The sequence below is a fragment of the Aythya fuligula genome, chromosome 2, assembly GCF_009819795.1.
Source record: "Aythya fuligula isolate bAytFul2 chromosome 2, bAytFul2.pri, whole genome shotgun sequence".
Lineage (NCBI taxonomy): Eukaryota > Metazoa > Chordata > Aves > Anseriformes > Anatidae > Aythya > Aythya fuligula.
The window spans coordinates 56573210-56590473 of record NC_045560.1 but is presented as its reverse complement, the minus strand read 5'-3'; the positions used below and the strand labels follow the sequence as shown (position 1 = coordinate 56590473).

The window sequence follows — 17264 nt, the reverse complement described above, 5'->3', positions numbered from 1 at the left end:
CAACTACTCTGGACAAAGAATGGGTAAGTTACCTTTTTTTTTTTTTTTTTTCAGGATATAACTACTACATCAAAGAACTTATATCAATAAGACCATGAAATAAATTGTGAATTTTCAGACCACCACACCAGTGAACTCTCAATCTGCTCAGTTCAACAAAAACTTATACTGTCTGTTTTTGAGTTTAAAGAAGTAGGAGGGCTAGTGGCTCTAATGAAAACCTCCAACTGGTAAATGGGAATATTATTCAACGCCTGTGATACAATAGCTTCATTGTGAGCTTTAGGCTGATCTGATCTGTTTGGACTGAGAGGCTTGGCTGGAGGTCATGGGCAGATCAGAAACTCCCCCAAAGCCCCAAAAGTTATTCTGCTTGCATAGCCATGTCCAGTGATTTCCTGAAGTTAGCTTAAAGCTCATCTAATGCTTTCAGTTTTAAAAATGTTGCCAGTCTTTACATAGTTGGTGTTCTTAATGCCACCATTGAGTCTGCATTTAAAGTCTGTATTTGTTAGAAATCAGAAACCTAGAAGAAAGGGGAAAAAAAGGAGAAATATAGGAGCTGAATAGGAAATTATCTGACAGGCCAATGTTTAGACAGGCAAAATGGTATGTATTTATCTTTTAAGTGTAATCATATTAAAGCAATGTGCAGAATCTCCAGTCATTATTGATGCCCTGCTCTGTAGTAGGTGCACTGTAGATCATTAATAAAAGTCAGTCCAGAAGGCATAATGGAGAATTACTGGAGCTTCAAATTGTGCTATAACACAAAGTAACTTACCACAATCAACTCTATGAAAGAATTTATAACACAGTTCAAGAGGACTCTGGATACTCCTAACATTATAAGGTAGAGAAAATGGTAATATTTTAAACTACTTTTATTATCATGTATCCATATGCCATATGTAATAGGAACTGAAGATAACTATAGTTTATTAGTGGGGTAATTGAGACTGAATGATGCAGGCAATAATAGGGAAGCAAATATATATTTACTCAGAATGCTTAAATGCTTCAATAACTTTACTGCATTACTCTGCTAACCTCTTCCAATCTGTTAAATATGTATTGAGTAGATAATGAAGCTATATCCTCGGATTCACAAATTATTTAAAGTAAAATGGTAGTTTACATCTACAAGTTGCGAATTATTTCTGAAACTTTTACCAAAGAAATTCCCAATATATGGACTGTAGATCACTGTCAATTTACAGAAAGCAAGCTTTCTGATTATGCCATCTCAATCTAAAAGATTATGCCATCTTTTTTCCTTGTTTCCTGCTGTTAATTTACATTAAAATATTGGTAAAAATACATCAATACCTAATATTACTTTGCTGTGGAAGTATTTACTGCATTCAGCAGTGTACTTGTTCTGCAAAAGTCTTCAAGCCATGTGGAATCCTCATCCAAACAAAAACGGCAGTATAAGAAGACCTGATAGACTCTTCTCTGACATTTACCTTGCAGACTATGCATTAGTGAAATGTTTTTTTTTTTTTTTTTCCGCCAACAGCAGAAGAAAATGTAACAGACTGATTTCAATTTCTTCTTTAATAGTGATTAGAATTTCCAATATAATTGCAATAGTTTTTGATATTACTCTAATTCAGTTTGTGTACACCTTTTTTATTTTATTTTTTTTTTCTACAGAGATCTCCTGTGCATTCAAGAATTGCCTCTGAAGTATATTTTAAGCTATATTAATGAAAGATTATTTCAATGTAGATTTTTTTAAATGACCATTTACAGTGTATTTTTAGATACATTTCTCTATAAAACCTGTTTTATGGGTTGATACCTCATTGCAATGCACTTTTATAAATTGCAGATTCCAGTCTAGTATATGTTTGAGATATATGACAGCTTTTTTATTTAGTTTTTAAATTATTATTATTATTTATTGGTTGTCAAATTTTTAAATTATGTAGTATAGAGTTATATAGACCAAGATATCCCAAAATAAATTTCTAAAGGTAGATGATGTCTTGAGAATGTTTAGACTACAGGAGATGTGGCATGAAGCTGAAAAGTTCTGAGCACCTTCAGATTCTCTTGAAGCATAAATGAGAGTCTGGGTAAGCATTTTTAATATTGAGATATTAAACATTTTGAGAGTTTAACATACCTTTTAAAAATTCACAAAGCATGCAAAGAAGAAATACAATAATATTTTGTTATGATTACCTATATTTAAACTTTTTTTTTTTTTTTTTTAATTTGCTTGTTTGTTTTAATTCAACTACAACAAAACAATGGTGGTCGTTCCAAAATTAATTCCCTTCAAATTATTTTTAGCTTCATGAAGTTAGTAGCTAATGCTTCTAGCTAAAGAGTTTCTGCTAATATATTCTCACCTTCATTTTAAGCTATATTAAGAAGGTTAAGAGAGACTTTCTTTCATTAAACTGCAAGAAAATAAATATTGTCTTCAGGTCTTTAGAAGTTCTCACAGGCAGGTGTCATTCGAGTGCCATACTTCTCCCTTCGAGGAAGATCCATGTTTCTAACCAGTCCCAGTATACAAACACATTATTAATAAACAAAATAATTCCCTCAGTAATAAAAATGCCCATTATAGGGTTTTTACCTCTATAAATATGATCATAAAGTCTTGTTTGGTCACAACTTGAAATATTTGTCTTTCCTGTGTGAAGTCCTCGTATCTACCAACCTAGAGACTTGGATGGAAATTTCACTATGGATAGTTTTTAGAGTTCTGACTTTCAAGAGGTTCTGACTTTCAAGAAGAAACCAAAAATGTAAAAGGAAAAATATGTTTAAATGGTGATTTTTAGGAATAAATAAACATAGCTTTTATTTTCTAAAATTAATTCAGAAGTTTCAGTTCAGAGATTTTCTTCTTCATATTGAATCTTTTTCTTCTTTGGCCCCAGCTGATAGCATCCTTTATAGGATGCTATTGGTTCTCACTCAAGTTTGAAATCCTTAATTATTCTTTCTTGCTTTCTGATATTTTTTTTTTTTTCTTGACATTCACATACTGTAAATATAACTCTGTCCAGGATGAATTTCACTTAGCAGACAATACTTGACAGCCATAGTAAATTCAGAATGATCTATTTATTCATCAATATGTGTGCATAATTTCCATTAAGCTCAATAAAATTTGGGTATGTCTTCAAAAACTGGAGTCTTTTAACTCTTTAGTGTCTTACTGATTGTCAGGAAGTTTTCATCTGTAGAGTGAGATATCTCCCCTGGCTTCTACGAACTTGGGAATGTTCATTTGAAAATAAATAAATAAGATTAATTTTCTTATGTGGATATCTTTGCTGGCAGCCCCTCCTTAGCAAGTCTTGGCTGGTGTGTCTGTATCAGTTTCTAGGAAATTTTCATAACCTATATTGTCCCATGTTGCAGGAATTTGTCTGTTGCAGAACATGGGTGTTAAATCTTGCCGGTGTCCAGGCCAGGCTGCAGGAGTATCTCAATGATTGCTTAGAAACATTCTCACATTTACAAGTCTGGAAAGGAAAGGTTAGAAGGAAGAGTAGAAGAGAGAAGTATCTAATAACTTCATATTGTGCCCTAACACAATTTGAGCATGTTTTCATTTCAAAGGTTAATATATTCAACTTGGATTTGTTGAATCATATATAGTTATATTTCAAAAAAATCCTCTGGGGGGGAGAAAAAAATAATCATATATGTATGATGTTTAGCTTATTTTATAGGCCTAAAAATGCCTGAAGATCTTTGTAAGGATATATATATATATATATATATATATATATATCCTTATATATATATATATATCCTTATATATATATATATATATATATATATATATATATATCCTTATATATATATATATATATATAAATAATTTTTTTTTTGATGACAGAATCTGTCAAAGATAATCATTTTGCAGGCCCCAGTTGTGGTTATATTAAAAATAATTGCATTACCCTTGCAAAACTCATTGCTTTTGAGTTTAAATATTTTATGTAGTGTTTAAGAACTGATCCTATTCTGAGGTTGGGAAAAAAAATGCAATAATCTGTGCCATTTCTTCCGTCTCAAACCACAAGGAAACTTTCTACTATCACCACTGTTGAGATATTCATCAATCAATCTGCTGACTCTTCCTGTTTTGAATTACTTGTCTCAGCCTTTATAAGATTTTGTGTTCCTTCTTGTGAACAACTTGAGAAAGGTTTTGAAACACCAAGTTATCATATGCTAAAGAACTGTAAAGTCTGAACAATTCAATTCAAGACAAATTTTTGTCCAGTGGAGGACTTCATAAATGGGTGATGTGAAAATACAAAAACAAATAAAGAAAAACAAACAAAGAAATAAATACTATGTTTTGTTATTCTTGTTTGAAATACTTTGAAAAACAGAAATTGAGGTTACAAAATGATCAACTGAGCTTTTAAATCTTTACTCAGAGAAGTTCTTTGTTACTTAGTCAGGTGAATAAGGCCAATGAACATTGAAAAGGTTGAAGGATCTCAGGATGAAAGTGATGTGATTTTTTTGCATGTCATAGTCAGAAGTTGTTTTTTTTTTTTTTCCATGATATATTCTATTTTCCATGAATGCATTGAATCTGATAGTATGTAAGCACCACTTCTTCTGATGTATCTAAAGAACACAAAATGTAGGTTGGAAAATTTGGAATGGAAAATAAAATTTGGAAAATTGTGGGTTCTAGAGCAGGATGAGAATAGAAGGTGCTGAAAAGAAAGACGTTGAGAAAGGAGGTAAGTTTGAATTAGTTCAATGGCATTGATTGATACTTGGTTCTTAGTTAATTCCACTGGAACTTAGCTATCCTAAACAACAAAATGTGTCTGTGGATATAAGGAATGGGAAGGGCAAGGCTGAAGGCTCAGGCTGAAGCAGAAAAGAGGTAACAAAATCTCTACAGGAATATGCATTCTTTCAAAAACACAGGTAAATATAATAACGTTTAATATTAATAGTGAACTTTCTCATTCCATATTTGCAACATATATATTGTCAATATTTCTCTGAAAGCATTCAAAATAGAAGTATATTAACACTACATAATGATTTGGATATGAGAAGGAAAGGGTCAAGGAGGAAATGTAACAGCAGTTGGACAAGATTACAGAACCACTTTTCCCCTGGACTGGCACTTAAGCTCTGCCCTGTGCCTTAAACCTCTAGGCCACAGCTCTCCTGGGATATCACATATTATATGTGGATGAGTTTTCAAAGTGACCTAAAAGATACATGGTGTACTCCCACTGAAAAGCAATAGGATTGAGGATCCTAATATCCCAAGGCCCTTCTGAAAAATCTCATCTTATAAACAATCTTCACCACTTCATCATATTCACTAAATAACAGCAGATACTTGTTAACAGCATGTGTATTAGTCACTGAAAATAATTTATGCCTGCTTTGGGGCACCTCTAAAGAAATTATGCCTCTCCATTTCTCAGCCTTCTCTATATAACACCTGAGAAATAATTGTTTTCATTTTTCTTTGCCTCATTGATTGTAGAATAAATAATCCATGAATAACTCCCCACCCTCATTATTCTACCGTATCTGGTGAGCAATAACTTTTAGTTCAGTCTGTTTGAGGGCAATGGCAAGAGGGATGTGGAGGGATGAAAAAGAGAAGTCAGACTTGTAAAACCCGTAAACCATAATAGCCAGGTTGGCTCAGTCACGTCTGGTAGGTGAAAACCATAATGATACTTTAATGCAGCTTGCTTCCTGGCTCATTCTCCGAGTGAGAATTAATTACCGAACAAAAACATCTGCATCAGCGGCTCCTCCAGCCCCAGCTCTCTGCAGGCGGCGGGATGGTGCTCGGCCCCCCACAACTAGGACCGCCCGGAGGACTTGCCTGCTGCCGGCCTGGCTCGGATCCCGGCAGGCTGGAGCTCGGGGAGCCGCTGCCACCTCGGGGTGCGGGGAGAGAGGCAGCAGCAGGCCCCGAAGAGAGCGAGGGGCAGGGGCTTCCGCGGGCGCCCAGCTTCAGCACCGCGGACAGAGGCCCCGGGGCCACCTCCCCGAGGCTCGGCCTCAGACCCCGCCACCCTCCTCGGCTCTGAACCAGGCGGCGGAGGACGAGGAGGGTCCTGGAGGCCGGAGGGGCACAGAGGAAGAGGGAGGAGCTGGAGGAAGCGGAGGGAAGGGGAGGGCAGCGCTAGGAGAGAGATTTTCCCTTCTGCTCCTTTTTTTTTTTTTTTTTTTTTTTTTTTTTTGGCGTGGCGGGGGGAGGCTGCTGCTTCTGGTGACAGCGTTTCCTCCTGCTGGAAAATGATGAATGCATGAGGAGAGAGGCTCTGAGCCTGCTTCTATGCTGCGGGAGTGTCTCTGCCTCTCTCTCTCTCCCTCTCCCCTCTCCCTGTTCCTGTGTGAGTGTGTGTTTGGCTCCCCGGCTGTGTGTGCGTGTACACTGTGTATATATATCTGAACTGGGAGGTTATTGCGAGCTTCTCTCAGCAGCGCTGCTCTGTGCAGGAAGAAGGGCTCAGCTGCAGTGGAAGCATCAACAGCAGCATTAGCAGCACCAATAGCTCTTTACTCCTTTCTCCATTCCTTTCATCTCCATCTCCCTTTACCTCCTCCCCCCTCCCCCCCACCCCCCTACCATCCCCACATCTTTTGGGGAATTGCTTTTTTTATTCTCCAACAAATCTTGTTATTTGATACTTCGTGGCTTTTTTTTTTTTTTTTTTTTTTTTTTCCTTCGTCTGAGGAGGCACACACACAGAAACACAGATAAATAAGAGAAAGAAAAGTACAGCGACTTATTCTACTGCTGCAAACCCAGAGACAGCAGACGAAGAGGGCGTTTGGCTTCTACCCCAAGGTAAAGCCCTGCCCCCTTTACCTCCGTGCCAACTCCTCCGAGAAAAGGAAGGGGAGAGAGAGAAGGGGCCAAAGTGGAGAACAGCAGGTCTTCTGCGGCTGGCATTTGGAGTACAGGGAGCCAGGAAGTGAAGGATGGTTGTGGTTACCCGATCTGGCTGCAGGGCAGCTCTCTTCCTCTGGATTTTCAGCAGCATTAGCTGCAAAGCCAGGACTGCTTTGCCTGCATCTCGTAAGTACCCTTTTCTAAGAAGCATGCACAATTTCAGCACTGCAACAAGCCAGGGGGAATTCCCATAACTCTGGGAGGCTGATAATTTTTTATTTGGTTAGAATCTTGTGTTGGATTTTCTGTGTATTTTCCTGTGTATGTGTGCTCTGAGGTTTGATACTTGTTCTCAATGCTCTCATCTGATCTTTCTTACTGTAGATGGTTTTAGTGGTAGCTGGTGAGGAAAGTTGAAAGACCTGCTTTATGATATAGTCCTGGTTCTGCAATGGAGTCAGAAAAGGAGAGGAATCATATACAAGCTGTTCAAAGTTTGGGGTTGTTTTTTGTTAGTTAGTTTTTTTTGTTTTTTTGTTTTTTTTTTTTTGGTTGGTTGGTTGGTTTTTGTGTGTGTATGTGTATGTGTGTGTGTGGTTTTTGATTTTGTTTTCCCTATGTTCCTCAGAAAGTATGCAATTTGCATTTGTAAGTACTTTGCTTCCACAATTTTGTGAGGGTAAATAGGAGACGGGCAGTTTCCATAACTGTTTTATCAATGACCAACAAGAGAAAATGTTGTCTCATTTGAAGAGCAAAGAATGATGACAAGTTGATGAGAAGGAACTGAGTCAGAACAGATTTTACAGAGTGAAGTTTTGCTTCCCATAATAAAATAAGCAAAGGTGTTTTAGAGGAGATCAACAAATGCCCTCCTAGGAAGGCAGAAGTAGTAGAAAAATGATCACATATTCACTGATGAATTTTAACTGGATTAAAGCAGAGTACTTATACAGGACCCAGTTCTGCTAACAGTGTAAAAAATGACAGTGAACTCGTTGATTTCAATGGGTGTTAGATCAAGCCTTTAACACTGCTCTCAACTGTAGTTTCCAGCAAAGCATTTGCAGGTAGATGTCAGTATTAAGTATTTAGTTGTTTCTCTTCAGACCACATAAAGCATTTGCCATTTGCCATTTTTGAAATGAATACTAAAATGAAGTATTATATTTTCATAGACCCATCAAAAATAGACAATACTGTTGACTTTCTCTACTGTTTGTAGAGGAAAGGAAAGTGCTGAGATGTTACATATGGATGTGTTGTAACTGTGTGTGTATGATTCTGGGCTGAGTTTACTGAGTTTACTGACCAAGCATAGGATTGCCTTAGAATGTAATGTATATACTGCATAGGGATGTATATGGATCGTTATGCCTGTTTATCTATTTGTTTGCTTGGAAATGGGAATGAACATGCAATGACTAGTGAACTGGAGCATTGTTATACTTTCTCAGTCTGTTTCTATCTGTTATCACCTGGTACCTACAGAAAAATAAAATAGTATTATTTCTCCAGGAAATATTTCCAGGAAATATTCTCCTACCTTTTAAATAATTATTTATATGCCAATAGAAAATGTATAGCCTTGCCTGCATTTTTTCTTACTCTCAGAGGCCGTAGGATGTTCTGTTATTTATTTATTTACGTTTCATTTCGGAGATATATCGACCCTAAAGTTTACTGCTTAGTCTTCACTAGCCATCTACGCTTTCTTCTAAATATCTTTTCTTTATAAACATATAAATCTGTTTCAGTCTCTGCATAACAGAAAGAAAATAAAATATATATATAATATAAAATATAAAAGAAAAAAAATGATTTAGCTTATCAGAAATCTGTCCTTGGAGAATAAATTTATTTCTTTTCTTTTCTTTTCTTTTCTTTTCTTTTCTTTTCTTTTCTTTTCTTTTCTTTTCTTTTCTTTTCTTCTCTTCTCTTCTCTTCTCTTCTCTTCTCTTCTCTTCTCTTCTCTTCTCTTCTCTTCTCTTCTCTTCTCTTCTCTTCTCTTCTCTTCTCTTCTCTTCTCTTCTCTTCTCTTCTCTTCTCTTCTCTTCTCTTCTCTTCTCTTCTCTTCTCTTCTCTTCTCTTCTCTTCTCTTCTCTTCTCTTCTCTTCTCTTCTCTTCTTTCCTAACACATTTCTGAGATACTTTTTTTTCTTGTCATTCAGTAGCTAATGACTGTAGTTTAACTTGAAAATGGCCAACAGCATGTTATCTGATTACTGAATCAAAAACAAACAATCAAAAAAAAAAGATTAACTTTTGAAAGAAGTTTGGTGAGAAACAAATGGTAGCAGCAACATTACTATAACCAGAAATTCCATGAATAGAAGTTATATGTAATATTAATTAAAAAAATTACTTAAATACATTTCCATCTTTAAGATTTTTTCCATATATTCAAGGATTTCTATATAACAATTCACTTTCCAAAACCACATACAGTACACTCCTAATGTAGTCTATAACATTTCATTTCTGACTCATTTCTGAAAGTGAAATGGAATTAGATTTATTTACTGGAAATAGAAATTTATCTAGAAGCATACGTCAATCTCATAATTAGAAAAAAGAGTATGCAAATACTTAGAATTTTTGTGAAGATAAAAAATGATAGGGTACCACTGCAGGAACTCATGTTCTGTGTCACAGTGTTTTGGTGCACTACTTAACTAGTTATTCTGTTGCACACTTTGATATACAAAGGGATCACTGTGCTGTATGTTCTTGGTTTGTTTGACACTTTGTATGCAATTGATTGTGAATGCCATTAGTGATTTTTTTCTCCTCCTTCCTTGACAAGACAATGCACTTAGTTTGTTTATTTATTTATTTATTTATTTAATTTATTTAAGTTTAAATCATAACTTATGCTTCTTTGTTTATTTTGCCGTCAGTTGATTTTGAGCATCATATTGGGAATACTTCTGAAAGGTTTAAAAATATTATGAAATGCAACTTTCACTTACAACTGATTTGCAACCAAGTTTTTATTTTCTCCTGTACTACTACTTAATGTTTTGAGTTTGACATAATTAACAACAGTAAAAAGCACTTACAATATTTTTTTTTAGAACATATACAAGATTCATGGAGTACAGTCAATTATTAATCTTTATTTATGAGCTTGTTACTCATTTTCTTACAGTCTATGCTTACAGAGAAAAAGCTATAGTTTTCAAAAAGAATAGAATCATACATCACTTATGTTAATATATTGCATCTCAAATTTGTGTTTACTTTCCAATGTCAGTAAATCTATCACTGTCATTAAAATGATGTCTTTCAGTAATGCTGATTCAGAAATGATCATTTTGAAAGCTTTGTATCTCATTCAGTTTTATCTCCAGATGAAGTGGGTGTTGAAATTCCATTTTGTAGTACAGAACATACACCGATACAATATCACACATAGATTTTATTATAAATGTTATTAGCATATTTTTTCATGCTTTAGCAATATTTTATGTGGCTTTATTATTATTATTTATTTTATTTTATTTTTGGAATAAGCACAGAGGAATCAAATCACTTTTAACTTCTGGAATCAAGGCTAATGAACAGCTCAACCAGGAGAGGTCATCACAAGATAAAAAGTAACATAGAAAATACAAATTTCATGTTTTATAGTGTTTTACATGGCTTAAAAATGGAATGATAAAAATAACACTATCAATAGAATAACTTTAAATGGTATACTGTTCTTAAATAACATGCTAAGGGGATTTAAAACTGGATTCTCTGATTCTCATGAAACCAATACAAAAAAAAAAAATTCTTTTATGGCTTTTTTTTTTCTTGTTTTTGCAGTTGTTGTTTTGGTTGTGTCTTTTTAAGTGTAATGTAGAACTACTAAAACTACAGTTCTGATATTATTATTAATACATTTGCAGTAAGTTCCATATCACTGCTGAAGTTGACGTTCAACCCTGTCCTACAATAATTGATGTACAAACTAAATGATGGACATGTATAATGATCATTAAGATTGTGGAAAAGCAAAAATCTTTTAGGTTTGAATGCACTTCATGCAGAATTTCCTTGTCTATTAATAGACAAGGGTAAGTGAGCTTAATAATTAATAGCCTGCATAGATGAAAAAAGTACTAAAAGATTGTGTAATGTCCCTTTTGAAAGAGCAATGTGTGGCACTGGACTGTACAGCAGCAGTAGTTCAGGAGTCTTGAAATATTTAGAATTAGAGTAGAGAATCTATAATTCCAGGTTATGGTGCTTTAACATGGGGGGTAGGGGGATGGGGGGAAGGAGGAGGAAAGGAAGGAGATATGCTGGGTGTCATATATTTTGTTAGACTCACATTAGTTGTCTTCCAGCTAATTTTTCAGTTATAATGTGAAATAATGTGAAATCTGGTGAATTCCAGCTGTGTTTCTGTTATATTTGCATTAGCTTAGATCCTGGTTGTCTGGATGCTATATCAGAGATCCCACAGAACTTAATTTCAAATATAACAAAGTATTTTCATGTTGGTTTAAGGTTTCCTTTTTTTTTTTTTTTCTTTTTTTTTTTTTTTTTCCTATCCCTATTTCTTAAAGCACTTACAAACAAATGAAGTTTTTAAACTATATGCCTAAGTTTATTTTAAGACCATACAATTTCTTAACATTAAACATATGCTTACTTTTAGAATGTTTTAAGCTACAAAAATTTGCATGAATAATTAAATGATATTTTTTTAGATGTTAGGCATTGCCAAATAATAAAGCTAACATTCAAAAGGGAAAAAATATATATATTTTTTTATTTTTAACAACATAGAACTGAGTTACAGTGTTCAGGGTTTATTAAATGAATATAATTTTGCTAGAACTCAACATGTGAATGAAATAGCAATAAGTAGCAATGAAATAGTAATAAGTAGTTTGCTGTCATTTCCAAATTAGTGATAGCAGCTAAAGTCCACATTAGTGCTGAAAAAACAAAAAGAGTCTTTAACTATGCAACATTGCACACAGCCTGATTGCACACATTCATCTATATAGTGAAAGTCAGATTCAAAGTTTGATGTAGTCAGTGGGCACTGAATCAATTGCAAATGTCATTGAAATTTGTACTAAAAAGTGGTGGGTTTGTTTGGTTGGTTTAGTTTTTGTTTTTGCTTTGTTTCCTTTTGATTTGCTTATGTTTTAATTTGTTTATTATTTAGACTCAGGTGCAAAAATATGGAATAAGACCCCAAAAGTGCTTCAGTAAGTGGTTCAGTCTGCAAGAAAGTTTGAAAGTGTAGTTAAAAACTGTAAACTGTAAACTGGTCTCTGTGAACAATAGTTGTTTCTTACACAGGGATATAATAAATATTTTATGATTCTCTCTCTCTTTCTCTGCTCAGGTACTTTTAACAAATTTGAAAAAAAAAAATCACTTCATGCCATTGTGGCAGGAAATTCTATACATTTAATATATTAATCAGTCATGAGGAGCTGTAGATCTGCTTGGGTAACTCATTCACTATAGGTCTGCGTTTTCCTGGACAATGTGTTTTCCTGTAGGAATCTTTGAGTATTTCAACTTGAATCTGTAAATGTTTTAAGCATCAGATCTCATGTTCAATGTTCAACAAGTATAGCAGTATTTAAAGTTTTGAAATATTTTTTATACAATAACAAACTATGCACAAGCTCTAATATTTGGTTATTTTTGTTTGTTTGTTTTGATTTTGTTTTTGCTTTTTTTCCTTAACCCTACATTTTGTTTTTCTACATATGCAGAAGCTGATTTACTTCTGAGAAATTTGATTTCAGAGTTCAAACATAGTTAAAACTTGAGGTACGCCACTACCTGTACCTGCAAAGACACAGACTTGCAAATGCGTGCATGATTTCAGTTGCTTCAGATAGAGAGTGATAGAGTAGCAACGGTTTCTTTCATCAGATGAAACTGAGTGAATTTTCATTTTTCTTAGTTATCAAAATTGTAAAGAATAAATTAAGAATTATAACAGTGCTTGGAAGAGGTAATATGATCAGGACATGACTTCCAGAATCAATGTGAACATGGGGTATTTATTTGAAAGATCAAGAATTTCATCTCTAGAACAAAGAGTGCAGTCTATTAGCTCCAGTCTTCTCCTGCTGAAGTACATTGAAATTGTGCCACTGATTTCAAGAACATTTTCTGTCAGAGAAAAGTTCATGATTCAGTCCATAATACACTAGAAAATATTAAAAGGTTCTTCAGACTTCAGCCTTTGAACCAATATTAATTTTAAGTATATCACACATCATTTATTCAGTTACTTTATTGGTATTATATAGGTAAATAATCTGAGATCACCAGCTAATTGAAGAACATGTTAAGTTTCTAAATTTGATGGTGTTAGAAATTGCAGTTATCAGTAATCAATTCTTTTGAGCCATTTTCTCTTCCAGCTTTGAAGGTATAGAATAGATAAAAGATATAGATATAAAAGCATTCCCAAGACTATGTCTGACATTTAGAAAGAAATAATGCATATTTAGGATTTGGTAGCATTGCAATTTTACAGACAACTGTACAAAGTTGAGATCTTTCAGGCCTAAGAAATTGTCTCAGTATTCATACACTACTGTAGTAGCTGAACATTTCATATTTGTTCCTGAAGCTTGAATAACTGATTATTCAGAGCAGAAAAGGATATTGACTTTCATATTTACACCCTCTTCATACTCCCCAAAAAGTCTAGTGACTTTTTAGTCTAGTGACTAGCTTTACAATCTCCTGTGGAGGTGGTTCATTCAGACATTTAAGTTAGATTGTCATGTTAAGCCTTCTGAGGGATAGAAGACGTATTTAAACTTACAGTTTGTATTTTGATGTTAATATTTAACAAGATTTAAAATATTTACTTTTTCTTTTATTATTATTCTATTTTTTTCCAGATATGTACACACTCCAAAGATGTGTTTTAAATAAAACAATAAAAAAGATCTACTCAACAAAACTAGGGACTTCTTTGCTGTTTTTGCATTTGTATCAGTAAAAGTACATGTTATTTTACAAATTTAAATGCATGAATAAAATAAACAGATAAAAATAGTTTTTAGTAGCCATGGAGTACCTGAACAGCTCTAGCCAAACAATTTTCTAGGCAACAATGAATGTGATATTTTAGGATGAATATTTGTTATTTATTTAGAATACATGAAGTCTCATTTTAATGGGAAATAACATTTTACTGTAGAAATATAGTATCTATTTAAATGTAATATAAACATGTTGTATGATTTTGTAAAACTGCTATAGTATCAAAATTTTTGTAATATTTACTAAGGAAAATCAGCTATGCATGTTACATTTCTGTCTACTTTCTCTATTTCTACATATGTTGGAATTATTTTTACCTCAAATATAGAGGTGTGCCGCTGCTCATTTTTATATTGATTAAATAGTGATGAATTCTTGGACTGTCTCCAATTGCTCAATAGTCTTGTATATGTACACTGATACTTACTGTGACACCAGTGGAAACCTGGAATTTACAGGGAAGAGATACAGGAGAAGATGAGAAGATGAATAGGTGGACCTAAGACGTGTAGACCTAAGACCATGCAAGGGTCCATTTCCACAAAGGGTAACAGAAAGTCTGTGAGGGAAAATTTGCCAGAGGAGAAAAGGAAGAATTACTGTCATATCTAATGGAAAGTTAAACATATATGTATACAGGCTTAATGCACTGGGATACAACACAGCAGGCAAGGGAATTACAATGTATTTCAGGTTTTCATGTCATACGTGTTGTGTTTAAATGTCACTGCTGTATAGTTATTGATACATATTTTGAAATGCAGTTAAATTGGGATGTAATTTTACTCCCATTTACATTTATGGAAATATTAGCAAGGTTGTGGTTGGGGAAAACCTTACAATTAGAAAAAACAAACAAACAAACAAAAAACAACAAACAAAACAAAACAAAAAACAACAAAACAAAAGCAACCAATCAACCAAAAACAAAAACTTTAATATACACCCTTTTGACCCAGTTTTCAATCACATCCCTTAGTTTTACCACTAGATTCTACCCAGACTGTCACTGAGACAAAAAAGGGCTTGTACCTTTTATTTTCTGTTACCTGCATCTAGATAAACGGTCTAATATCTTTACAAAGATGAGGGAAAATTAAAACGAAGGAAAATAAATAAATAAATTAAAATGTATATACATTCCTTCCCACCTTTTTTTTTTTTTTTTTTTTTTTTTTTTTTTTTTTGGGGGGGGGGGGGGGGGGGAACACATTGAAAAATGAGGAACTGAAGTGAAATTTATTTCTCATATGATAACAGTAACATGTTTTCTTTATGTGGAGAAATAGAGTGAGAGGTCTCCCAATCCACAACACTTGCACTGCATTAAGAGACAAATAAGCTTCTGTGAGAAATGGAGACAGAAACATATTCTGCACAGGGCTGTCTCTGCTGGATATATGCTCCCAAGGTCCAGAAAGGTATACACTAAAGTGCTTTCCTTCAGTTTTACATCCAAAAAAAGTTATGTTACTGAGCACTGCAGATATTTGATGAATGTCTTATCTGCTTCTTACACAGTGTGGTTAGGCTGTCAGAAATATGTTTCCTATGGGCACAAGGTGGTATCCACTACAGTTTCAATCTTCTTCCAAAAAACACATATCACCACACCATACACCCTTTTGCTTCTATTCTATACTATATTTGCTATTGTTCATGTAACTCCTTTCTCATTTTATTAATCATCTTACTCCTCACTCTCTATCCTCTCTCTACTCTTCCCTCCAGCAGTAAACTGACTCTACTGACTTCTCTGATATTTTTATTGATTCATCACCATATCAAGTGATTTGCTGTGGTTGAAACTAAGGGAGATTGTCTTCTTTGATTCCTGATTAATTCATCCATATGTGAAAACTAAGTACAAAGGTAACAACTCAACTAAAATTCCTTCACTGCTTAATTGCTGTGTCATAATCCTGGAGTATTAAATCAGATATTCAAATATTTTGAAAGAAGTTAAGATTTATTTTTTCCAAAACTGATTATTAGAATATAATTATAAGGACTTTTATTAAAGTTTATAATTATGCAAAAAATACACTGCTAAACTTTCAGCCAGTACAGTGTTTTTCTTTATTACACACATGGAAAGAAAATGAATCAAAAGAATGCTGTGACTGAATCATGGCCCCAAACCTACATATTCAATAGCTTAGAAAGCCAATAAGGATCAATGATTTCAGCTACTGTGATATGGTTGGTTGTTACTGCTTTTGCCTGTTTTGCATGTCAAGCTAGTGTCACATTTCATCCCAGCACTGTATCTCTCTGGAACTATCTTCTTTATCTGAGGTTTATGATTTTACCAATGATCTGATTAAAATGTATAATGTTTCCTTTTACCTGCTGACCTAGATGTCACAAGTTTTCAATGAAAAAACTTCAATTTCAAGTCATCTTCAACTTCAAAGAGCATGCATTTTTTTTTTCTGCAGGTCAATAATAAAGATGTTAAATACTGAAGGGTTGAAAATTAGATTTCCAATGGTTCTCACTATAAAGCACTCATTTCCTTTGTTACAGTTACACTGAAGCATTTAGTATGTCACATTCATAGGAATTATAAATCTTTGTTGATATATACTGGCAGTCAAGAATCTTCAGAATTCAAAATGTCTACTATTGTATTATATACAGAAGTAGATATAAGCACATATATATGTAAATTTGATGTGATCCAAAGTTGTCATATCAGCAAAAAAGAAAAAAGAAAAAAAGGAAAAAAAAAAAAGTCCTTCCCTCCCCCAGAAGCACTGTAAGACATCACGATACTTCAACAAGATCTATTTTCTATAAACCTATGCTGATTTTCACGAATTATATTTACCTCCTTTGAATTTTTATCAACCAGGTTCTACTATTTTGTCTAGGGTAAATGTCAGTATGAGCACCTTTTAATTACACAGTTTTTTGTTTTGTTTTGTTTTCCCAGTATTTGCACAACATATTTTCTTTCAGTTTTTTAAAAGTTTTTTTTTTTCCCTACTTTTACTGTAAATAAGCAATAATACTGCTCAGAGACCTTCTCTGAGGCAGGTTGTCCTGTTAGTTTAAAGCTGTCTAGCCTTGTTAGCTGCTGTTTAGCATCTTCCTCAGTAGCTATTAGAATATAAATAGTTTTGTTGCCACTCTGGGATCTGACTATGCAGTATTGTTTGTTTTCCTAACAGTGTATGTTTCTGTTGTTTTCTACATGATTGGCAACTTCAACATTTGTATGTAGCAATCTTTTTGTTGGGATCCCTTTGCTACACATCTCCTCTCTAACTTCTCCCTCTTCCCCTCCCACCCCTCCATCTCCCCCCGACTCCCCCCGACTTCTTTCTTTTTTTTTTTTTTTTCTATGAATGTCCAC

The 17264-nt window shown here is 34.0% G+C and overlaps 1 protein-coding gene across 1 annotated transcript in view; it reads left to right on the top strand.

Moving 5' to 3' along the window:
* The first annotated feature begins 6718 nt into the window (after window positions 1-6718).
* CNTNAP2 (contactin associated protein 2) overlaps window positions 6719-17264 on the top strand; it is a 1149595-nt gene continuing 1139049 nt past the window's right edge. The window contains 1 exon segment of the mRNA XM_032182107.1: window positions 6719-7063. Within this exon segment, the coding sequence (XP_032037998.1) occupies window positions 6967-7063 (97 nt within the window). The 5' untranslated portion in view covers window positions 6719-6966.